Source organism: Papio anubis, chromosome 16 (assembly GCF_008728515.1).
Source record: "Papio anubis isolate 15944 chromosome 16, Panubis1.0, whole genome shotgun sequence".
Taxonomy (NCBI): domain Eukaryota; kingdom Metazoa; phylum Chordata; class Mammalia; order Primates; family Cercopithecidae; genus Papio; species Papio anubis.
In genome coordinates this window covers 21,732,201-21,758,467 of record NC_044991.1, presented here as the reverse complement: position 1 = coordinate 21,758,467, position 26,267 = coordinate 21,732,201, and the positions used below count along the sequence as shown (strand labels likewise).

The 26,267-nt window shown below is 43.5% G+C and overlaps 1 protein-coding gene across 1 annotated transcript in view; it reads left to right on the top strand.

Moving 5' to 3' along the window:
- The window catches only part of ZNRF3 (zinc and ring finger 3), a 175,833-nt gene that overhangs the window by 85,520 nt on the left and 64,046 nt on the right, over positions 1–26,267 (top strand). The window contains 1 exon segment of the mRNA XM_003905376.5: positions 20,045–20,170. Within this exon segment, the coding sequence (XP_003905425.2) occupies positions 20,045–20,170 (126 nt within the window).

Below are 26,267 nucleotides of genomic sequence, written 5' to 3'. Positions count from 1 at the left end.
CAGGTGCCTGCCACCATGCCCATCTAATTTTTTTGTATGTTTAGTAGAGATGGGGTTTCACCATGTTGGCGAGGTGGTCTCGAACTCCTAACCTCAGGTGATCCACCCACCTCAGCCTCCCTAAGTGCTGGGATTGCAGGTGTGAGCCACTGCACCCAGCCTAAAAATCTTTTATCCCATATTTTTACTGTACCTTTTCTATGTTTAGATATGTTTAAATACACAGATACTTACCATGGTGTTACAGTTGCCTTCAGTACAGTAACATGCTGTACCAGTTTGTAGCCTAAGAGTCATAGGCTATATACTGTACAGCCTAGGTGTGTAGTAGGCTATTGCATCCAGGTTTGTGTCACCACAGTCTATGATGTTTGCACAGTGACAGAATCGCCTAATATTTCTCAGAACATGACCCCGTCATGAGGTGACACATAACTATTTAGATTAAGGCTTTCGGTGAAGTAGAACCATAGACAGAAAAGAAAAGACTAACTTTGAATTGTTATTCCTTCACAGATCATCTGTCTTCTCTGTTAGTTTTGGAAACTTGTTTTATCCCTATATTGGGCTATTTCACTGTGACATATCTAGGGGTGAATTTATGGATTTAATACATCCAGTTGAGGCTGGGTGCGGTGGCTCATGCTTGTAATCCCAGAACTTTGGGAGGCTGAGGTGGGTGGATCACTTGAGTCCAGGAGCTCAAGACTAGCCTAGGCAACATAGTGAAACCCCATCTCTACAAAAAAGACAAAAATTAGCCAAGCATGGTGACACACACTTGTAGTCCCAACTACTCAGGCGGCTGAGGCAGGAGGATTGCTTGAGCCTGGCGGGGGTTGAGGCTGCAGTGAGCTGAGATCACGCCACTGCACTCCAGCCTAGGTGACAGAGTAAGACCCTGTCTCAAAAAAAAAAAAAAAAAAAAAAAGAAAAGAAGGAAAAAAAGAAAAGAAAAAACGTAACTATATAACAAGTGGAGCAAAGCACTCTGTTTTTGAAAACTTATGTCTTACTTCACTTCTGGAAAGTTCGCAACCTTCATCTTTCTGAATAGGGTTGGTCTGCCACCACTCCAACACCCTTCCCCTGGATACCTATCAAAGCTGTGTTAGAGGCTTAGGTCTGCTCTCTGTGTCACTAACTACTATTTTTATTCTTCCTCTACTGCAACCTAGGTGACTTCCTCAGCATGTCTCTCAGTTCACTAATCCTATCTCCATCTTTGTCCAGTTTGGATTATCATTTAAAATTTAAATTTCAATGTCTGTTTTTTATTTCTAGCATGTATGCATTATTCTTTTTAAAAAATATTCATGTACTATTATTTCCTTTCTGCCTGTTGTGTTTTATATTTCCTTATTCTTTCTTACAGCTATAATTCCTTTTTTCATCTCTCATAGTTCCTAAAACATACACTTAAAAGTCATTGTCAGGCTGAGTACAGTGGCTCACGCCTGCAATCCCAGCACTTTGGGAGGCCGAGGCGGGTAGATCACCTGAGGTTAGGAGTTCAAGACCAGTCTCGCCAACATGGTGAAACCCTGTCTCTACTAAAAATACAAAATTAGCCGAGCATGGTGGCACACGCCTGTAATCCCAGCTACTTGGGAGGCTGAGCCAGGAGAATTGCTTGAACCCAGGAGGCGGAAGTTGCCGTGAGCTGAGATCGTGCCATTGCACTCTAGCCTGGGCGACAAGAGTGAAACTCTGTCTCAAAAAAATAAATAAAATAAAAATCATTGTCAGACTGCCCTACTTTAATCTCAAATAAATTAGCCCCCCGGTGTCGATTTTGTTGGCTGTCTTCTTGAGTTAGTTTTCCTTTGGTATTTTGGAAATTGGGTTTGCACACTCATGGAGTCAGAGTTAGTTTGGAGGAAGTGGTCTTCTCTGTACCATCCCTCTCCCAACAGCTTTGTGGTTACTTCTCCAAGGACCTCTAAGCCTATAATAGGTCTCATAGTAACATATCAGGACCCCCAGGACATAGAGACACAGATAAACTTCAATCTTCATACCTCCAGGTGGCCTTGGCCCACATGCGGGCTGTAGATTGTACCTGCTTCTTCGTAACATCCTAGGCTTCACTGTGAGCTGTAATTGTCAGATGTTTTCAGTCTCCTTTCATAGTTGGGGCAGTCTAGCCCAAACCTTGGTTTTAAGTAAGGACAGTGGCTCTCATCCCACCCTACTTGGGCTACTTTTAGTTCCCAGTCCACCAGAATAGAGCTCCTAGCACCACCACCTACTTTCAGACTCAAAGCACAGCAGGACTGTGGCTTCAACATTCATCTTTGCTTTATTCTGTTCTGTTCTTTCCCCGCCCGCCCCCCCCACCCCGCCCCGCGCCCATAGCTAATGTTTATCTTGTTTTTAAGCATAGTTTACACCTTTCATTTTCTTTTTGTATTTGATGTTTGGAATGGAGGGGAGGGAAACTGAATCAAAAATAAACTTATACACTGAGCTGAAGGTGGTATGTAAAGGAGGTAAGGATAGAGTCAAGCCTAGTGGGGGTAGATTATACCAGGCAGAGGGAATAAGAACAAGTGCAAAAACCCTATGGTAGGCAGGTCTGGCATGTGGGAGGAACAACAGGGAGGCCAGTGTGGCTGGAACAGGATGAACAGGAAAGAGACTGGCAGAAGAGAGGGGTGAAAGGTCATGGCAGGTCAGACATAGGGTTTTCCAGGGCTTCATAAGTCAGCTAGGAAGCCAGTGGTAACTTGCACAGAGTAGTAACATGGCATGACTTATATTTTAACAGGATTGCACTGGCTGCTGTATTTGAGAAAAGACTGGGGAAGGGGCAGTGTTAGGCAGTGGAAGAGTTGAAAGAGAGCAGTTAGGAGCTCTGGCAGTAACCCAGAGGAGAAGTCAAGCGGGCTTAGAACAGGGTGGAAACAGGGGAGGTGGTGGAAAGTGGTTGGATTCTGAATAGGTTTTGTAGGTAGAGTCAGCAGAATTTGCTGAAGGATTGGATGTGGGTAGGGGAGAAAGGAGTCAAGGATGACTCCAATAAGTGAAATGCCATTACTTGAGAAGAGGAAAATGACAGAATAGGTTTGTTTTGGAGGAAGCTCAGTTTTAAATAATGAAATGAAAATTAGCCCTTCTTACCTGACTACAAAGATATAATTACTGTAAGACTCAAAAGAAGACTGAAGACTGTTATTCAGAATATAGAAATAACTCTGAAAATTCAGTAAGTACACAACTCAATTAAAAGCAGGTAAAAGATTTGAATAGACTTTACAAAGAAGAGATAGGGGTGGCAAATAAACACATGAAAAGTTGCTCAACAACATTAGGCATCAGTAAATGCAAAATAAAACACAATGAGATACTGCTGCATGCCACTAGAATGGCTAAAATTAAAAGGCTGATAATAAAAAGTGTCAGTGAGGAAGTGGAACATGGGAACGAACTCTCATACATTGCTTTTGGTAATCCAAAATGGCACAGTTCCTCTGGAAAAGTTTGGAATTTCTTATAAAACTCAACATACACCTACCATGTGACCCAGACATTCCACTCCTAGGTATTTACATAAGAGAAATAAAAACACTTGTCTATACAAACCTACTCAAATATCCATAGCAGCTTTATTTGTAATAGTGAAAAAGTGGAAACAATCCAATGTCCATCAACAAATGAGTGAATGAAAAGTGGTTCGCCCATACAGTGGACCACTACTCTGCAATAAGCAGCAAAACACTGATACATGGATGAACCTCAAGAACATGATGCTGAATCAAAGGACCCAGGGTTCTTCCTTTCCCCCCCAAAAAGAGTACATAATACATCATGTTTCCATTTATGTGGAATTCCGGAAAATATAAACTAACTTATATAGTAACATAAATCAGATCAGTGATAGTCTGGGTATAGGGTGGAAGAAGAAATGGACCATCAGGGAACAAGAAACTTTCAGGGGTGATGAAATGTTCTGTATCTTGATAGTGGTAGTGGTTTCACAGATGTCTGTACCTGTCAAAACTTACTACACATTGTTATCAGTAAATGATTAGTTTATTGCATATAAATACCTCAATTAAGTCTGTGTTTGTTTTTTTGGGTGTGGTGGCACAAGTCTATAGTCCCTGCAAGTTGGGAGGCTAAGGTGGAAGGACTGCTTGAGCCCAGGAATTTGAGGCTGCACTATGATGGTGCCACTGTACCCCAGTCTGCACAATAGAGCAAGACCCTGTCTCTAAAAAAATCTATTTTTTAAATTGCTGAATTCAGGCTATGAACAATGACAACATTCTTAAAAGAGAGTCAACAAGTCTACCATGGAGGTCTATGACCCAACCAAAAGTGGTAATAATTCCAGTGCTGACCACTTGATTATCACCAGCAGCCTGTTATGTAGATGGGCTTTTAGTTCATAAACAGATGACTTGGTGAAGAAAAAAGGGAACTTTACTCTTCTGATTCAGGTCTGGCTCAGAACCAGGCCATGAAACACCCAAGGACCTAAGACACAATGCCCTTTTAAGACTGCTAGCATGAAAGTGGTTCTTTTCCATGCCTCATAAGCCCTAATCGTGGTAGAATAAAGACTGACATCCCACAGGATGTAAGACATGTGTTTATAAAGGACATTGACTTGTGCCATCTCACTCAGGTGGGGCTGGCACCATTCCTATTTTACAGATGAGGAAACAGCCTTGGGGAAATAAAGTAATTGCCTGGAATAGTGGAGCTCAGCTGCATTCTTTTTAAAACTTAATAAGAAATTTTTAAGAGATGCTCTCTCTCTCTCTCTCTCTCTGTCATTCAGGCAGGAGTGCAGTGGCACCATGATAGGTCACCTGTCACCTTGAACTCCTGGGCACAAGCAATCCTCCCACCTCAGCCTCCCGAGCAGCTGGGATTACAGGTTTACACCACCACACCTGCCTAAGTTTTTGTATTTTTTGTAGAGACAGGGTTTCTCCATGTTGCTGAGGCTGGTCTCAAACTGGCTTCAAGTGATCCCCTTGCCTCGGCCTCCCAAAGTGCTGGGATTATAGGGATGAGCCACTGTGCCCAGCCTGTTCTTTTCGTCATGTGACTCCACTGGTGATAGAGTCTTGCCCCACTATGTTTTTCCCTTTCTCCCCATTTACCCTTTATTTGCATAATTCTTTAATAACAGCTTTATTGAGATATAATCCACATACCATATAATTCACCTATATAAAGTGTATAATTCAGTGGCTTTTAGTATATTCAGAGTTGTACAACCATCACCACAATCTATTTTAGAACATTTAAATCACCTCAGAAAGAAACCCTGTACCTTTTAGCTCTTACTCCGCTGTCTTCCCATTCTTCTACCTCCCCAGTGCTAGGCAACCACTAATCGACTGTCGCTGTCCTATTCTGGGCTTTCATGTAATAGAATCATATAAGATGTGGACTTTTGTGACTAGCTTCTTTTACTCAGCATGTTCTCAAGATTTATCCCTGTTGTAGCATGTACCAGTACTCCGTTCATTTTTGTGGCCAAATAATACTCCATGGTGCAGGTTAACCACACTTGATGTTTCCATTCATCGGCTGATGGACATTCACATTGTTTCCACTCTTTGGTTATTATGAATAGTGCTGCTATGAACATTCATGTACAAGTTCCTGTGGCCATGTTTTCTTTTCTCTTGGGTATATACTTAGGAGTGGAATTGCTGGGTGTCATATGGTCACTCTATGTTTAAGCCTTTGAGGAACTGCCAGACTGTTTTCCAAAGTGGCTGCTCCATTCTGCATTGCCATCAGCGGTGTTTGAGGGTTCTAATTACTCCACATTGTAGCCAACACTTGGTATGACATGATATCTCATTATGGTTTTGATTTGCATTTCCTTGATGGCTAATGATGTTGAGCATCTTTTAATGTGCTTGTTGACATTTGCATATCTCTTGGAGAAATATGTATTCAGATCCTATGCCCATTTTTAATTGAATAGTTTGTCTTTTTATTATTGAGTTGTAAAAGTTCACATACATTTTCTTCTGTGGGTTTTATACTTTTAAATTATTTATTTATTTATTTTTTAGAGACAGGGCCTTGCTGTTTCCAGGCTGGAGCGCAGTGGAGCCATCATGGCTTAATGCAGCCTCAAACTTGTGGGCTCAATCCTCCTGCCTCAGCCTCCCAAGTAGCCATGATTACAGGCATGTACCACCACACCTGGCTGATTTTTTAAATGTTTGCAGACAGAGTTCATATGTTACTTTTAGGCTGGTCTTTAAACTCCTGGGCCTATATCCTCCTACCTTGGAAGCGCCAGACAGGTATGGTTTCTCACAGTGCATGGCCTTTTACACTTCTTTGATGGTGTCCTTACAGCACAAAAGCTTATGACAGAGTCTCGGGCCTGTTGCTCATAGGCTGGAGTGCAGCGGCCGGATCTCAGCTCACTGCAGCTCCGCCTCCGGCTTTACGCCATTCTCCTGCCTCAGCCTTCCCGAAAGTAGCTGGGACTACAGGTGCTCGCCACCTCAGCCCCAGCTAAGTTTCAGATGGTAGAGAGACGGGTTTCACCGCGGTCAGCCAGGATGGTGTCGCATCTCCTGACCTCGCGATCCGCCTGCCTCTGCCTCCCAAAGTGCTGGGATTGAAGAGGCTTGAGCCACCTGTTACCGCCAACAGCAATAAAAGCTTCTTAATTTACGTTCATTTTGTCAATTTTTTCTTTGGTTGCCTATGCTTTTGGTGTAATATCTATTGCTCTACTTTTTGCATGCCAGGTACACGGGCCTCTTTTTATCTGATCCTCAGAAATATAAGCAGGATGGGCAGGATCAGGACTGCCCTTCAGATAAGGTTACGTGACTCTTCTAAGGTCACACAGAAGAGGCAGTACTGGGATCCACCGTGGGCCAGTGCAGCTCAAAGCTCTTGTTCATCATAGCACACCACAGCATAGCACAGCATCATCAGGGAGTGGAGAATAAGAGGTTCTGCCTTAGGCCCTTCACTAAAGTGCCCCCTCTTAACACCGTGTTGAGAATCCCCTTCTCAGAATGGTTACTTGGCAAATGTTGAATTATTTCTTCCATTTTGTTTCTATGTTTTTCCAATGAAAGAAATTTTTTTTGAAAAAGAATGAACTTAAAATCTTGATTGGAAGGTAATGAACCTGCCTCTCAAGGGCCTGCCTTCCTTTGCATTCAGACAACTACTCAAGGTTACAACAAACCAATACATCCATTGGTCCCTTGTAAGAAATTCCCCAAATATCAGGAAACATTGTGGGAAAGGAATGCATCTCTTTTTTTGTTTTTTTGTTTTTTGGTTTTTTCCAGACGGAGTCTCGCTTTGTCACCCAGGCTGGAGTACAGTGGCGCAATCTCAGCTCACTGCAAGCTCCACCTCCTGGGTTCACGCCATTCTCCTGCCTCAGCCTCCCGAGTAGCTGGGACTACAGGCACCTGCCATCATACCTGGCTAATTTTGTTTTTGTATTTTTAGTAGAGATGGAGTTTCACCGTGTTAGCCAGGATGGTCTCGATCTCCTGACCTCGTGATCCGCCCGCCTTGGCCTCCCAAAGTGCTGGGATTACAGGCGTGAGCCACCGTGCCTGGCTGAAATGCATCTCTTTGACAATGCATGTTACTACTTAATACTGCCATTTGTTATACATAGAGCCAATTTATGGAAAAAAAGCCCTGGTTAGCTTCAAATTTTGGTCACCTGTCCTGTCAGCAGATGCATATACATTTTATAATTGTTTTCAAACTCCTGATTAAACAACATTACACTAAAGAAGGGCTCAGCTCTTAATCACTGTTCCTTGCCTGGCGTCCAGCCACAAGGTCAGTGCTTAGCAAATGTTGGTTTTAATGAGTAGTAGAATCCAAAAAAGAAAAAATCTCCTACTATTCTTACTCTCCAGTCCATTAACTTTGTAAATTCTTTGTTTCCTTTTAGTTTTCATCTAGATACAGATGTGATTTTTATTTATTTTTATTTTTTTGAGAGAGGCTGTCCAGGCTGGAGCGCAATGGCCAGATCATAGCTCACTGCAGCCTCAACCCTCCAGGCTCAAGCAATCCTCCCACCTTGGCCTCTCGATTAGCAAGGACCGGACCACAGGGGCATGCCACCTAATTTTTTAATTTTTGTAGAGACGGGGGTCTCACCGTGTTGCCCAGGTTAGTCCCAAACTCCTGGGCTCAAGTAATCCTCCCACCTTGGCCTCCCAAAGTGCTGAGATTACAGGCAGATATGATTTTTAAATCTGTACATTAACTTCTCTGAAAATTTTGTACATACTTCTAATACTATATTATCTTCATTATTATCTTACTGTGGTGACATTACATCCCATAAATTATGCACATTGTTTTTATTACATAGTCTTTGGGGGAACTTTTTTTTCCCTAAGTTTTCACAGTTTAGAGGAGGTCTACTTAAAGATTTCATCATATAAAGTAACTACTTTGGCTGGGTGCAGTGGCTCACGCCTGTAATCCTAGCATTTTGGGAGTCCGAGGTGGGCAGATCATGAGGTTAAGAGTTCAAGACCAGCCTGGCCAACGTGATGAAACCTCGTCTCTACTAAAAGTACAAAAATTAGCCAGGCATGGTAGCGGGTGCCTGTAATCCCAGCTCCTTGGGAGGCTAAGGCAGGAGAATCGCTTGAATCTGGGAGGCAGAGGTTGCAGTGAGCTGAGATCGTACGACTGCACTCTACCCTGGGCAACAGAGCAAGCCTCTGTTTCAAGAAAAAAAAAATTACTACTTTGAGGTTATTTCCTCAGGGTTTGTTTGAAAAATGAAATTGTTGGGGGAAGGACATACAGAGCTTGGGCATTGTCTCATTGCCAGACCGCTTCCCCCCAAATCGAGCCAATTTGCAGCATGGCCAGAATGCGTTTGCCCAAGTAGGGTTTAGTAGCTGGTTTACTTGACTGATTTTGCCGTTGTATTCATCACCAATAAGGTGGATGATGATTCTGTTTTCTTACTATAAATTAGTTGCATGTGTCCCTTAACTCTCAATCATTTCTTTCCTTGCAGTGTATCTTTGTTCTGTACCTGCTCATATGGAGAAGTTTAAAAAATACGTTTGTACTTTCTGCCCCACTTTGTCACTATCTGGTTCACTAATTGTCCTAAAGGAATTGACTTAGCTCATGTTGCTTCATCATTTATAAAAATATAAATGAGACAGAGGTTGCAGTGAGTGAAGATCATGCCACTGCACTCCAGCATGGGCAACAGAGCAGTACCCTGTCTCAAAAAATAAATAGGCTGGGTGCAGTGGCTTATACCTGTAATCCCAGCACGTTGGGAGGCGGAGGTGGGTGGGTTACTTGAGTTGGATCCAGGAGTTTGAGACCAGCCTGGACAACATAGTGAGACCCTGTCTCTACTAAAAATACAAAAATTAGCTGGGCATGGTGGTGCATGCCTGTAATCCCAACTACCTGGGGGACTGAGAGATTGCGCCTCTACACGCCAGCGTGGGTGACAAAGTGAGACCCTGTCTCAATAAAAAATAAATTAATATAGCTTTGGAATTTTTTTCACTTATTTTTCTAGTTTCAGTTCAGCATCATGTAGTTTGAATGATTTGTTGTTTTATAGTATTGTATTTCATCTTAATTTAGTAACTCTTTGATGTGTTTAAGCACCTAATCCTTTTCATAATAAGAACGATCAAGTGTCCTTTATAAGTTGCCTTGCAATTTGAAGTAAAACTGTGTCAGTGAATTTCTATGTAGAGAACAATACTTGTCATCTGGTAGGCACATGGGTCTCTTTGAGTCACTTCAAGAATGAATTTAGAATTAATTTAGCTTAAGGTTTCTATAGTCTACTGCACGCTTTAAAAATTTTTTTAACTTACGAGGCATCTTATCTATTTGAAACTAGCAACAGCCATTCTAAGTGAGGGTTTGTAAAGTCCGATACGAGATATACATGGGGCCATATGTAAGTTTCAACATAATTCTCTGACAAAATGAAAGTCTAGGGCATGGGAGATACTCAAGGGAAAAAGTGGATTTGAAATGCTTGCTGCTTCCCCAAGTTTCTGACAGGTCACTTCTCAGTTGTTCATTTGGTACAGAGGAACCAAATAAGTATAGAGGCTCTTTTTGGGTTTTCTCAAAAAAAGTGATACCCACTGGGAGAGACTCCAGCTGAGTGTTCCGAAAGCCAGAGTCCTCAGCCGAGAGAACTCCACAGTCCTCAGGCAGTTCCCAGCTGGAATTCTCTGTGAAACAGCAGCAACAGCCAGCAGCTTTTTAGTGTCTGGGGTAGTTTCTGACCCATCACAGTTACCCTCATTGCTATGACAACAGGGAGAATAACTATTCAGGTTCTGTTTGATTCTAGATCCAGAAAAAGGGTTAGGCTGTTTGTTCAAAGAGCAAAAGAATTGTCCGTTTCTTTGTACAATAGAAGAGGGAAAAAAATCCTTATGATTCAAGAGAAAAATGGGTGGGGCTGTCCTTTTTCCATTCCTTCACGTAAATTATAAGTCTCAGTTCTAGCCACCACACCTTATAAGAAAAGGTCTGGGACTGATGTGAAACTCTGTACCACAGCGACACCCTACCCTGGCTGATAGTGGCAAAAGAACAAAAGGAAGGAAGTTTCCCTTTTAAATCCCCAGGAATTTTTTGATGAGATAATATTACAGAGTGAAATGTCTCGTCCTCCTATTAGTTTAGTATTTGGCTCCTGTGTAACAGTAACCCACTTAGAAGCAGGCGGCTGTTTTGAAGTTATTTTAAACTCTCAGCCTAGTGTAGAGATTTGTAACCTTGGATAAAAGCACCACTAGCCCTAGTTTCAATTTTGCCCTTTCAGACATGTGGAAGGTGCACCAGTATATCTCAAGGATTTTGTACTGAAAGCTTCTTAAAGAGCTGGTCTTGGTTTCAAAGTTTGGCTTGATGTACCATACTCAAGGGAACATAGTTCTTTTTCTCCAGATATTTAACCTTGTCTGACATCGTCTTTTGGCTTCGAAGTTCCCCTACCTTCTTTGTCCATTAACAAAACATGAAACCACATGAAACCATGATAGTCAGTCTCACTGGGCTCTGAGGAAATTGAAGAAAGTTCATCTTCATATTTAAACATAAAATGAGTTGTTTGATACCTGGTACCAGAGATGGCCAGGTATATGCATTGCTTGTTGGTAGCATTTTGCCTTAGTAACTCTATTCAGAAATGCAAGTGGAATGTTCAGTGCCTCTTCTAGAGGTTATATCTGTGTCTGGGAGAAAACTGGAGCTTCTCAGAACAATCACCCTGGTTATTGTGTCTGCTGTCTCTGTAACACTCAAATCTATGTCACACTCTGATGCCACCTGGGAGCTATTTTTGGTTGCGAAGGGTGGTGAGAGCTACCGGTTCTTTCTCTTACTTTGTCTCCCTGAGTCATCACCAGCCCACATCCTGGATGGCTCCCAGAACAGCCATCTCAGACAAAGTCTCCCTTCAGATGTCTGCTCCTCAGTGCAGGGATCCTGTGGGGTCTCTCTTGGGCCTGATGAAATCCTTCCCTGCCTTTTCCAGTGAGGAGGACCCATAGAATCTGCTGGAACACTTGGAGAAAGGGAGTTATTATTTCTAGCATTGCATAAAATTTTTGATCAAAATCATTCACATGTCTGTTTATAAAAAGACAAAGCGTACATCACAGTTTATAATAAAAAAGAGCATTTTCTTGATTCACCTTCACTACCCCTGATTGCTATTCCCAGAGGCAACTATTTTCAATTCTTTAGTGGTTTCTTTTGCTCTTCATCTTTGTGATTGTTTCTAAATTTCTGTAACTCTTATAGTCAATTGCAGAATAATGTGTTGACCTCCTTCTGTAGAAAAAGATTTTGCTTTTCACTCCCCTCTTCTCATTTCTGCATTCTTCCAATGTAGTTATATCACATAGGTCATACCCTGATTATGGGTTCCGATCCTGGTGTAACTTTTTGTTTTTTTTTTCTGGAGTTAATCATTGCTCCCCTCACCCTGGCCCTCCATTACTTTAGTTTGCTGTAACTATCACTTGTCATCCTCTTGTTCAGAACTATAAAACTCTCCTCAGTATCATCTAACCCACTGGGTAATGAGTTATGTTTTTGTTGTTGTTTGTTTGTTTGGCTGTCCTGTAGCCTCATCCTTCTGGCCCCATCTGGACCTGTCCTTTAACAGGCTGGTTGCAAAGCCATCGTCCTGGGATTTCTCTTTATTTCTCTAATCTGTGGGAGTCCCTGTGCTTGGATCCCATGCCTGCCTTTTCCTTAGTTTTATTTCTTTGTTTTGTTGTTGCTGACAGCAACTCCTGAGGTTGGACATGGGTGGGAAAATTTGAGACTTGCTTTTTTGGGGAGGACATCTTCCATTCTCCCTCCCCTTCTACTGCCCTTTCAAGGTGCTGTCACGGTGAAGGGCACCAGTGTTGTGGTCTCTGTGTATAGTAAGCAGTAGCCACCCCAGCGTGCTTGGGCTGCTGTGGCCCCACAGCAAGGCCAAGGAGGAGCAGCCTTTGCTCCTATACCATTGCCAGTAAATCTTTTTTGTCCTGGGAATGTCTTTGATGACTCAATAATCAATAACTGTAAGAGCTAGGTCTTTAAAAGTTCATGCAGCAAGTTGATTAAATCCTGATGTATTTGCCCTGGTACCTCACTTAGCAGAGCAGAGACCCAAGTGGCTCACCAAAGACAGCAAGAGACATGGTAGCAGGCCTGCCTCCAGGCCAGAGATCATTTGTTCAGCCAGCAGTCATTTATTGAGCACCTGTTGGGTACAAAGCTCTGGGTAGGGTGAAAGGGGACTTCTGAATAAGACTGTCTTCCTAGAAGCAGGTACCCATCTTAGAGGGGAGGCTGTAGGAACCAGTAAGCACCATACAAAGCATTTGAGACTCAAGAAGTATTAGTTGATTCAAGAAAGCTCCATGGAAGGGGTGACATTTAAGTTGGTCTTGAAGGGCAAAGTATTCTAGGTAAAGGCATAAAATACAAATGAACATGACAGGTCTAGAGAAGTTGAAGGAGAGAGCTTTCCCATTGATGAAATGTCTACTGGTGTTACTATGTTGATGTATTTTATCTCATTTAATCCTTAAGGATGTCTGTATTTGTCCTTATCAGTTAAGACAGATGCTACAGTCTCCATTTTACAGATAAGAAAATCCATATGGAAAACATATAGGGGCATAGAGTGTGGAAGTACAGGCATTAGAGACTCAGAAGGGTAGGTGGAGGGGAGGAAGGGGAATGGATTATGGGAAATTACTTAATGGGTACCATTTACATTATTCAGGTGATGGATACACTAAAAGCCCAGATTTCACCCACTACACAATATAGCCATGTAACAAAATCACACTTCAATTTATACAAATAATTTTAAAAATCAAGGTTTATAGAAATCAAGTCATCTGCCTAGGTGATGTGCATCATAAAAGGCAGAAGTGAGATTTCAACACAAGATTGCATGATCTCAAATCTCATTCCTTCCTTCCCAAAAGAACAAAATAAGGAGTGAGAGGGTAAGAGCGACAGTTTCATAATAATGTCAAACTCATGATAAAGGAGTGGGTAGGCATTTTCCTTCGGTTGACTTAAGCAAGATGTTGAGTATCCCAAAGTTATTGCACAAAGAGCAAAAGTAAAACAAAATCAAAGTTATAACCCAGGGCGTATTTTCTGTTATACCCTTGTACTTTCATTGTAGCTTATTATTTGCATCAAGTTCTTCTGTGAATCTGCCCCAGAAGTTTTGCTTGTCTTCTCATTTCAGGCCATCCTTCCCCTTAGTATTCTCTGTTCGATGGAGTCTTGGTTCCAGTCTAAGGTTTCCATGTCTATTTGATTTTTTCTTTATGTTTTCATTAGTAGTTCATTCTGATGTCCTTGAGTTCTTACAACTCAGCTGTTTTTAACTTTCTTAAAAATAATAAGGCGAAAACATAAATGTCAAGCATCTGACTAGGAAAGCCCTATGCATCCATATATTTTAAGAAAGTAAACTCAGAAATGCCTGCAACTTTTAAATGCTTATATGCTACATTAAGTTCAAAGTTAATATGCTTGAACACCATACACTGAAGTATCCTACGAAGAATTTTGAATGATTAGGCATTCAGAACCACACAGATCTTGTATGTTGTCAGTGCCTATATGTCGCTGGCTGGTGTTAGCATGTGTGAATAACATGCCTGGTTTTTACCTGATGATTGCAGGGATGGCGTGGAAGCAGTGTCTAGCTGAAACTTTGGAAGAATATAGGAATTTCTTGTGGAAAAGGTTCTTATTCTCTACAGATGATTGTTATCCAAATTAGGACCTTGGGATCTTTTAAAATTAGAGGCTAATAATTCTTTTTTATCTTTTAAAAAAAATTGAGACACAATCTTGCTATGTTGGCCAGGCTGGTCTCAAGCGCCTGGGTTCAAATCATCCTCCCACCTCAGCTTCCCAGTAGCTGGGATTGTAGGCGTGTGTCACTATGCCTGGCTTAGGGCCCAGTATTTCTTAGGAGAAAGTAGAAATAAACATTTCATTGGGGCTATATCTTGAAAAATAAAAATGAAAGTAATGGTTTATATTTAAATTATAATTGCAGCCTTGGACTGATTTTTGAGAATAAACAAAGATTGAATCTCGTGTGGGCAGTGTGGGGATATTCTCAGCAAAATTGTATAAGACTGTGCATATGGCATCCTTTACTTAGGTTTGAGTTCAGCCGGGTGCGATGGCTCATGCCTGTAATCCCAGCACTTTGGGAGTCCAAGGCAGGTGGATCACCTGAGGTCAGGAATTTGAGACCAGCCTGGCCAACAAGGTGAAACCCTGACTGTACTAAAAATACAAAAATTAGCCAAGTGTGGTGGTGGGTGGCTGTAATCCCAGCTACTCAGGAGGCTGAGGCAAGAGAATTGCTTGAACCCAGGAGGCAGAGGTTGCAGTGAGCCGAGATCTCACCACTGTGCTCCAGCCTGGGCAACGGAGACTCTGTCTAAAAAAAAAAAGTTGTTTTCCAACTGAGAGGACTCTCACTTTTTCCAAAGGTCTCTCTTAATCCTTTGATCATTCTCTGTGGAAGCTCCCATGCGTGTTTCTTCTTTAATCCTTAACTAGATTGTTTGCCATTGGCTTTGAGTAGAATCCAGTTGTTGACTAATAGGACTTTCATGGACTCTGTTAAATTCTGCATTGGTTGCTGATTTGCAGTTCTAGTTTGCAACTTATTTACATAGTTTAGTCACTATATCATCTGATATTCCAACAATTAGCAGGAGTTCCCTGTTGGATTAAATATGATATTAAAATGTGTAAACCGGTCAGGTGCAGCAGCTCACACCTGTAATTCCAGCACTTTGGGAGGCCGAGGCAGAAGGATTGCTTGAGCCTAGGAGTTCAATACCAGCCTGGGCAACATAGTGAGACCTGTCTCTACACACACAAAAAAAGTCAATAAATGAGGTGGCAGGATTGCTTGAGCCTAGGAGGTCGAGGCTGCAGTAAGCTGTGATCGTGCCACTGCACTCCCATCTGGGGGACAGAATGAGACCCTGCCTTAAAAAAAAAAAAAGGTGTTAACATAGTAGATGTCCAATTAATGGGAAAGGCCTCTCTTTCACTTTCCCCGTAAAATGCAAACAAAATGGTATGTTCATTTGCATTTTATACCTTTGCCTAGAATACTCCATCCTTGGGACAGGTCAGTTCACTAAGGAATATTTTCACATAATGACTACTTCTGCTTCTCTATAAAAACATCTCCAGAGCTCATAACTTGGAGCCCTTGGGAAAAGAGAACCTCAGAGTGGAAGTGGCTGGAGGCCTAGGGTAGTTGATACTGTCATCGGGGCCAGCTAACAGAGACCTGAATCATATAATATGGTATTCAATAGGTGGGTCAAAGGAGCCTGTTAGATTGAATTAACAGACTTGTGCTGGAGATGTAAACTGGAATAAGGATCTCAGGAGAGAAGGAACTTAAGGTGGAAGTGGGAAAGTGGAATGGATGGTTAGGTAGGTTTTTTATCCTCTGAGATGTGATCTTAGTGGCTTCTTTACCCTCCACAAGAGGGTAAAGCATCCCTCCCACTGGCACTTTAGAAAAATCTTTTTAGTTTTAAAGGCTTTCATTCCTGTTCACAAGTCAGTGCCCTTTATGGGGCTGACGTGTTGCGCTGCTAAGTCACCCACCCCAGTGTTGGGAAGATTTGATAGAGGAGTTTGGAGGAAAGTGGGAAGGAATGACTGCTTAGGAGAGGAGAGAGGCTGGCAGTGAAGTGCAGCGCAGGGCACTGGCCTGACAGCCCTAAGGGACCCCTGGGTGTGTTTGAGGCTTACATAGTTCAGATTTCTGCATGCCTGGACACGCTCTCCACATGCTTTTCCTGAGGCCGTGTGTTCTGCTTCTTCAAGAGAGTAAGCCTCCGGCCTGGTCAGGCCCACTTCCACCTCACTGGCTGCAGTGGGTCAGGCCTGGGCTTTGGCTTCAGCTGCCTCTGGGTTCCCATTCCTTGTCTTCTCCCCATCCTCCACATCTGCCACTTTCCCAAGCCTCGTCTTTTCTCCAGCTGTCCTCGACTATCCCTCCATTTCTTTCTACCGTGGCCTTAAGTCTTTGCGTCGTGGGTGTTCAGCATTTGCAGACATTTAGCTTTGCCTCATGTCATATTTACTGTTGGTTTATTGTCATGCGTGTGTATGTGTTCTCCCTAACTTAGCATCTCTCAAAGTGTGTCCCATGAAATCATGTGATCAGATTAAATGCAAAACAAGTTTATAAACAAAGGGTAGGAAATGGTGGTTTTAGCAAAGGTTAAAAGCCCTATTAAACCATTGGCCACTGCAGAGCTTTAATTCACACATGTAGATCCTGAGTACCTATGAAGAGCTTCTCAGTGTTATTTACTTGTGCAAGAACCTGTTTTTCATCTTGTGGTAGGTAGTATTCTGCAGGACACAGTTTCCTGAAGGGCTGCTGGAATTCACTTAGGCTCTGGAAGGGTAGAAAGCACATTGTCCTTCACTGTGGGAATCTCCGTGTTAGCTGAGGACAGTGCTAGGCAGGGCGTAAGTCATTCCTGAGTAAGCTCTTAGGACAGTTGCTTTTTGTTTTTTTTTTAAACCTTTTAATTGTGAAATTCATATAAAATTCACCATTGTAATCATTTTAAAGCATGAAATTCAGTGGCATTTAATATGTTCACAGTGTTGTGCAATCTTCACCACCATCTAGTTCCAGAACGTTTCCATCACCCAAAAGGAAGCCCTGTACCCATTGAGCAGTCACTCCTCATTTGCCCCCTCCCTGCTGCCCTTGGCAACCACTAGTCTGCTTTCTGTCTCAATGGATTTGCCTCTTCTGGACATGTAATGGAATCATACAGTATGCAGTGTTTTGTGCCTGGCTCCTTTCTTTAGTAAAGTTTTGATATAGATGCAACGTCTTAGACCTGAGTGATGCCTCTGCTCCTCCAAAGCAACTCTTTATCATTGGTCAAACCCCATAAATATATAAGTAACCAAAAGCAGCCATTCATCTGGAAACCTCCAAGTTGCGTGGCCAGGTTAAAAATTCTGTGGAATATTGGTTGCCGTTACCATGATTTGACCTGAGACTTCCGGAAGCTGGCTGAGCTGTGCTGGAGTGAGCCGGGTCTTGAGCCCTTTCCCGGAGGTCAGAGGTGCCTGAGCTGTTGACATAATTGGCTCATTCCTCTTGCTCACCTTTTTTCTAGTCGGAGGTCTCAGCATTTCAGACTACTCATTGTTTAATAACTGTAGAACATTCTAGAGTGGGCTGAATCCTGCGGGGGCATCCTGGAGGAAAGGTTGCACCACCCGCAGCACCACAGAACCTCCATTGGCCCTTCAGGCATATTCCGTGAGCCTGAAAGCTCCTGCAAAGTTGGATGTCCCAGGGCCCTCTATCTCATATCTTGGAATTCCCAAGGGGTGGGGTATCTCTCATCCACTATAAAGACAGCTGCTGGCCGCCCTGTGCTCAGCAGTGGTGACCTCTCACCTGCCTTATGAACTTGTGCAACCCCTTTCCTATTGTTTCATTGAATTGTCAAGGATCTCTCATTTTTGGCCTGCACCCTTTGCCCTCCACTTGTTGCTGTCTCTAGAGTCCAAGAATACCACTGCTGAAGAGGTTACCTGCCTGCCTAAAATAACTTCTTTCAGTACACCATCTTCTGCCTAAGAACCTGTAATACTGTCTTGGTGTCCAGACTCCATCCTGATTTTTGAGCCCTTCTCTTTCCTTCTCAGTGTAGACAGTAACCCTTCCTACTCATCAGACTGGATGCATTCTTTTCCCCCCTCTATATCATCTCTTAGCAACTCCTCCCCAGGCTTGGAACTGACTTCCCTCTCTCATTTTGCCCTGGTCAGTCTAACTCTTCCTTCGAAGCTCTCTCGAGGCTCAGCAGCTGCACAAAGTCTCCCCAGACATTCTAGCAACTCTTGCTGCCTGCACCAAACTCATGTTACACTTGAATACCACAGGATTTAGAGCTGGAAACTTTTTTTTCTAAGGATTTTATCTCTTAGACTTCCCCTGTCAGATGGTCAGCTCTCAGAGGAAGGGAGGATAAAGTAAGCAAGTGGAGTGGGAAGGCACTGGATTGTGAATCCAAGGGCCTGGAGACCTCCGGGTGTGCTACATACTGGCTGTGTGTTGGAAAAGCCACTTATCTTGGATTTCTGTTCTTATCTGTAAAACAACCAGGGGACAAGGTGGGCGTATTAGTTTCCTATTTGCTGCTGTAACAAGTTTCTACAAACTTAGTGGCTTAAAGCAACACAAATATTTTCTCTTACAGTTCTGGAGGTCAGAAGTTCCAAACAGGTCTTCAGGGCTACATTCTTTCTGGAAGCTTGAGGGGAGAATCCATTTTTCATCTTTGTCAGCTTCTAGAGGCCATCCTCATTTCTTGATTAATGGCCCCCTCCTCCACCTTCAGAGTACATCAGCCTCTGCTTCTGTCATCACATCTGTTCTCCGTCTTTCTCATGCTTCCCTGCTTCCCTTATGAGGACCTTGGTGATTGCTCTGGACCAACCCAGATAATTCAGGGAATCTGTCCATCTCAAACTCAATCACATCTGCAAAGTCTCTGGCTGTGTCAGGTAACTTATGCACAGGTTCTGGAGATTAGGACATAGATATCTTGGGGACCATATTCTGTCTGCAGTGTGTTCTTAGGTCTCTTGTGTTTCTAACTTGTCATGAATCTAAAGATGTATTTCTTACCCTTATTTAAGAGCTTAGCACACACAGTGCTAGGCTTATCAACTTCTTGATAAGTTATGTTTATCCCTGAGGATTTCCTCTTCTCAGATTGTTATTAGGGATTCTAGGGCCTGGTACCACTCAATGATAGAACTGTGAGCACAGACCTTAGGGTTGTTCTGGTTTGACTGCACTTTCACACACAGAAATTTGACACTGCTTATCTACCCATCTTTGATTTTGTGCTTTGCAAATTTTGAAAAGACCTCAAAGAATTTTATCTGTTTCCCAGTAACCACGGGTAGCCTTTAAACAGCCTGTTAATTACACTGGTGATTTCTGTGGTCTCTGCATAGAGTCCGGGATGTGTTTCCAGATCCTCTTACGTAAGTTGAAGTAGACATGTTGTTGAAGTCTAGAAGCCAAACAATCTTGGATACTAACCTAGCTAGTCTTGTCTGTAATTGCTACTTAGTGTTAAATTTATGGTATTTCACAGCAATTTAGATTGGCATTTATATGGGAATTGTGCTGTTTTCTTTCCCTAGATCCTATTGGGCAGTTTCCACCTTGGATCACCATCACTTAAAAGGCAGTAAAGAAGCATGCATAATATACATTTATAATGGCTCTATTGTGTTCTCCCCAGTGCTCAGCTCATTGTGCTGAAATAAAATTCCCCTTGGGTTGAAAAACCATCCCCACTCTTAAAATTTTAAGTTTTGACATTACTTTTGGCTATAGTATCTGAGAAATACACAGTATGAGTCAAGCAAACATGTAGCTTGCCTGCTGAAGTTTTCTTTCCATTTTATTTCCTAGATGCACCCACTGGGCCTATGTAATAATAATGATGAAGAGGACTTGTATGAATATGGCTGGGTAGGAGTGGTGAAGCTGGAACAGCCAGAATTGGACCCGAAACCATGCCTCACTGTCCTAGGCAAGGTAAGCACCGGGCCCTTGGAATCACTGTGTTTCTGGTTGGTGTTTTCTGCTTTTCCATTTCAGCATTCCTCAGATAGTTGATTATGGAGAAAAGCCATGCTGGCACAGTGCTTCTTCCCAGCTGAAGTTGTCTAAGGTGGGGACTGAGACATGCCTTATAGTGGCCCACCAGTGTTTACAAGCCCAGACTCAGAGAGACTGCCAGTCTCAGAGTGGGCTCTAGCCTCTTGTCCACCATGTGGCCTTGGGCAAGTTGCTTCACTCAAGGAGTGTTAGTTTCTCATCTGTGAAATGGGCTAATAATAGAGATTCACAATACTTTATCTTACACCCTTGGGGCAAGATGTTTCAGAATTCTGAGATTTGGGGGGTTTAGAAAGGCATTAAGGGGTATAGATTTTATATTAAGTAACCTCCAAGAGACCCAGGGAAGCACTCAGTAACCAAACACATTCACATTTGTATAGCAAACCATAGGGATCTTCACATTAAGTGGGATAACTAAAATCTAAATAACCTAATGTTAGTTCACGGCAGCTTTGCCTCCAGATGAGTTTCAGGTCCATTAAGTTTTGCTGCCAAGTAAGTTATGGGAAAATGTTTGGGTTTTAGAGCTTTTTTTGGTTTCAGAATGGCAGACAGCAATTATGGTCCTGTATTAGAACTTACCTCGTAGGTGGTTAGGAGGTGAGATGAGATGCAAACGCCTCACACAAAAGTAAGCCCTCAATAAACGTTTGCTGCCATTGGCTACCATCACTCCATTTAGAAGTACTAAAAAAGACATTTTAGCCAAGAGGGTCAGCATTACTTTGACTGCAGTATAAGATAGAAATAAATTTACTTTGGAAAGGCACTCATCAACAATCGTAAAATATGACAGGTAACAACCTGTTTTAAACTGGATTTTGTTTAAACTGCATCATTTTGTTAAAAAGAAAGGTTTAGAGAAGGTGATTTGAAGTTTGGTTGGGAGAAAGGTGGTCTCTCCTAAGGATAGTGGTACTGACTGGATATCTGTTATATTCTCAAAAGCTGCCATTCTAGGTACCATGGGGAGAGAGCTGGGGCAAAAAAACTGTCCTGGTTCCTAACCTCTTGAGGCTCTCTTTGAGAAATCCAGGAGAGAGAAGGGGTAGTTTTGAAGCAGGGTGCTAGAGAGGGGAGACTTTCCAGACTTAAAGTAGTCCCTGCCATAGTCTCTTGAAAGACCTTTGGCCCCAGGTACAGGTCTAATCTATTTGTGGTTTTTGCATCCCTCTTGTCTTCTGAATAACTTCAAGTCACTTGTCAAGTTTTCCTGCCCTTTAGTTGGAAAAAAGAACCCCACAGGAATTATTAGCTGTTTGCTTTACAGTTCACAAAGTTGAATCGAGGTGTTTTAGGTGGCTCAGGCCCTGATACTTCATCGTTTAAATAATTGGCCAGAGCTGCTTAGTGGTGGTAGGAGAGCAATGACCCCCTTGAGGATATTTTAGTGTTTTCCTAGGAGAAATGCCAGCTACATCTACAGGGTAGGAACAGTGCTTTCCTTGTAGGCATTACGCTCCTATTATAACATTTTCTCCTGTACTTTAACTGCTGTTATGCAGGAATCGGCTCCTTGGCTTCATTTGCTTTGCCCCAGTCTGGTGGGGCTCCATCTTTTTGTCTCTCGCATCTATAAATGGGTTGGAACAGGGATCACAGGGTCATCCTGTAGTTCTCCCATGGTTTAGTGGTGGGGAAACTTGCTGAAGTCACTCGGAGAACCCAACTATTTCCTCCTCTGCCTGGAACAACCATGTAGTGGTTTTACTTGGAGAGTTTTGTATGATTTGGCCTGCTGGCCCGTGATGCCAGGGGGAATAAAAAACCCTAGGCATATGTTGAATCATTAAGTGCTTCTTAAGTTGATTCATTCTCCAAATATTTATTGGATGCAGGGGCCCAGAAGCTGAGCATGTGGTTCTACCTGCTTGCAAGCAGCAGCCCCCACGTTTCTCTGGAAAGGCTGATGGCGGGCAGCATTTGCACATGGTTAGTCATTGCAGTTTGGCTTTGAGTTTACACCTGAATAAAATCATTAGCACAAAGCTTGGGCCAAAGAAAGACAGTTTTGCATTTGTTTAAAGCCTGGGCCGGTGCGGGAGGTGCGATGAGTCAAGATCTCTGTCTCTTCCTCTCTTGCTCTCCTGCCTCCCCTCTCTCTTTCTCTCATCATCTTAAAGTGTGGTTGTTCTCAGTCTCAATTTCATTAACTTTGACAACTGCGTTTTCTTGTTTTCTGAGCCCCCAGGGGCTGGTAGCAAAAAAATAGGTTAAAGGAGGGCAAAGTGATTCCCGCAGCTTAGTCCCTGCAGAATTCATGATTTTCCATCCATTTCTTGGCTCTGAAAAAGCGGGCAGTGGACAGAGGCAGAAAAGGCATAGGAGGAAAACAGCCAAGCTAGCTTGAGGGTGGGGGCTCCTTCCTGTGGATGTTGAAACTTGTTGAAAACCCACGAAGGGAGGACTCTGTCCGCTGCAGGCGGGCCAGGCATTCGGAAAAGCCTGTGGGGGAAGAGGGGTGGCCTAGACACAGGCTAACCCCCTCCCCAGCACCCACCCTCTTCACCCACCCACCCACTCACAGACAATGCCACAGGGCGACACCTTGAAATAAGAGAGGAATGTCCTAAATTAAAATGCCTCTCCAAGAGTTCAAATAAAATTTCATTTTAAAAGCGAAAGACATAAACTTGTCACCTCGGTTTATTACTGAGTGCTTTTGAACTTCTCAGAAAAGAACGCTCTAAACTCATGAGAGAAATATGATTTATGATCCCCTCCTTCTCTTCTTTTCCATTCTGTGGGAGGAGGTACAGACAGGATCAGCTAGGGAGGCAGAGTTGGGATGAGGGCAAGCCCCCACCGGGGAGCAGCAGGCCAGGGCGCCAGGCCAGACCCTGCCTCAGACCAGGCATGGACACATCTCTCCAGCTTTCTGAGCCTCTCTCTTGTACTTAATGTGAAGAGGCTGTTCTGGGTTCCTTGTTCTTCTAATATTTTGAGCTTCTGTATCATATTTAAAATCTTTCTTTGATATTCTAGTTTGGAGAGATTCTACTTACAGCATTGAAAGACAGACTCTGTTACCTGTGAGAGTTTAAGTCCTAAAAAGTTAAAATAGAATAAAACTGACATTTCTTAGAGTTTGCTATTAAGTAAGGGTGTTGGCCAGGCATGGTTGCTCACACTTGTAATCCCAGCACTTTGGGAGGCTGTGGCGGGCAGATCACTTGAGGCCAGGAGTTTGAGACCAGCCTGGCCAATATGGCAAAATCCCGTCTCTATTAAAAAAACAAAATTAGCTGGGAGTGGTAGTGCGAACCTGTAGTTCCATCTACTTGGGAGGCTGAGGCAGGAGAATCGCTGGAGGTGGAGGTTGGAGTGTGCTGTGATTGTGCCACTGTACTCTAGGCTGGGCAACAGAGGAAGACCCTGTCTCCAATCAATCAATCAGTCAATCAATGTAAGGGTCTTAAACCATCGCCAAATCACAGGAGTCTATGTTTATGTCCCGGGCATTTTAACCCTCCAATTCAATCAGTGTTTATTAAGCATCTTATAGAGCTCCTAAGAATTTTGAAGGTTGACTTTAATAGCTTCACCTGTGGAGAGTCTCATGGCCGGGAACATGAGAGGTGCTGGTGTTTCTAGCAAAGCCTGGTTTGCCCTGACTCTGTAACTCATGGTGGAATAAATGCCCCATAACCACCACCCCATGTTAGAGAAGATTCTTAGGGAGAGGTTTGGAAAACAGCATGGGCCAGGCATGGTGGCTCATGCCTGTAATCCTAGCACTGTGGGAGGCTGAGGCGCGCCGATTGCATGAGCTCAGGGATTTGAGACCAACCTGGGCAACATGGCAAAATACCATCTCTACAAACAACACAAAAATTAGCCAGTCATGGTGGTGCATGCCTGTGGTTTCAGCTACTTGGGAGGCTGAGGTGGGAGGATTGCTTGAGCCCAAGAGGTCAAGGCTGCAGTGAGCTGAGATTGTGCCACTGCCCTCCAGCCTGGCCAACAGAGAGACCTTCTCTCTCCCAAAACAAAAAAACAAAAAAAAAAGAGAGAGAAAAAGAACATGATCAACAGGCATGGTTTTAGCTCTCTCCAAGGCTTAAGAGTACAATGTGGGGAAATTAAGAAAAGGACAAGAAAGGGAATGTCATATTACAGAGACCCAGCCTTGACTGACTGAGCTCGGAAAAGGTACTTCATTTCTCGGTGCATTCTTCTCTGTGCAGCAGGGCTGATGCTGCCTTTGTCATTGTAGTGGGGGGTCTACGAGATATTTATGGAGCACTTAGCTCAGAGCCTGGCTTATGGGAAATGTTGGATGACCATGTAGAAGTCAGCCGTCAGGTATTGGGTGCTTGCCGAGTGCTGAGAGCTTTACCTATGGTGTCTCCTTTAATTGTTAAGGCTAATTTGAGATCCAATCCAGATTCCCATTTTACCATGAGCAAATCGAGTCCTAGAGAGTTCTCTACATAACCTGAGACTGAATAGCTCAGAAGAGCCAAGATCTGAAATAAGACCCTTCTGCTTCTCTTTGCAGATCTGAAATAAGACCCTTTCTTCTGGCCAGGTGTGGTGGCTCACACCTGTAATCCCAGCACTTTGGGAGGCCGAGGTGGGAGGATCACAAGGTCAGGAGATCGAGATTATCCTGGCTAGCACAGTGAAATCCCATCTCTACTAAAAATACCCAAAATTAGCCAGGTGTGGTGGCAGGCGTCTGTAGTCCCAGCTACTCGGGAGGCTGAGGCAGGAGAATGGCATGAACCCACAAGGCAGAGCTTGCAGTGAGTTGAGATCATGCCACTGCACTCCAGCCTGGGCAACAGAGCGAGACTCTGTCAGAAAACAAAAAACAAAAAAACAACCCTTTCTTCTCTTTGCCTCCTTTTGTCTTTGCCAGTTTTTCTAGATAAGAATCAGATGCTTACCTGGGCATGGTGGCTCACACCTGTAATCTGAACACTTTGAGAGGCTGAGTCAGGAGAGTTGCTTGAGGCCAGCAGTTCAAGACCAGTTTGGGCAACATAGTGAGACCTCCTGTCCACAAAAGAATAAAAATAAATAAATAAATAAGCTGGGCATGGTGACACACGCCTGTAGTACTAGCTACTCAGGAGGCTGAGGCAAGAGGATCGCTTGAGCCCAGGAGTTCGAGGCTGCAGTGAGCCATGATCATGCCAGTGCACTATAGCCTGGGATATAGAGTGAGACCCTGTTTCTCTCCCTCTTCCCGCCCCCCCCCTACCCCTAGCCCCCCAAAAAAGAAAAGAAATCAGATGCCTTTTAGTAGTCACAGGCTTGGTTAAAACTGTTAGTTCCACATAATAGAAACTCAGCCTGAGCTCTGTTGAGCAGAAAGAGGAATTTGCTCTGAGGATTCTGGGCTGTGTCACAGAACCCATGACAGGGGTACTGATGCCCTTGCACAGCAGCTGACTCCAGGGCTTGGATGCCAGCGGCCCCCTCCTCAAGTCTTCTCCATCCATGCATCTGCTCTATTCTCTCACTCCCCATTTGGTAGGAGACACAGCCCCCCAGTATCCCTGGGCCTGAACTCTCTGGGTTTTGAGTCTGAAAAATTCCAGAAAAGGGATTCATTGGCCCATCTTGGACTGGGGGTTCATCCTTAGGCTAGTCAACTGTGCCCCAGGGGCTGCGCTGCCATGGGTAGGGAGCAAGGGGGAGATGTGTTCTCCAGAAGAGAGCTGGTGGCAGGCAGTGCTGGGCTGCCATCCTCATAGCAGGCCCCTGCAGTCACTAAGTCATGTATGTGATCATGAGCTTGTGGGCGATGTCCTCAGTCTATCTCTGAGTCATTCAGAGAAGGTTCGGTTGGAAGGAACTCACGGTCTATATGTACTACGTAGAATCAAATCCTCTTCTTCCCCTGAACACAGAGAGTGATTGTGGTGAGTGAAAAGTGAGTCCACGTGGACTGGAGGAGTTAGGCAGGTTTACAGAGGGGGAGTTGTGTAAGACAAAGGTACGAGGAGACAGGATGAGGTAGGAAAAGAATCTCCAGAACAGGGCAGAAGAAAAGGGAGCA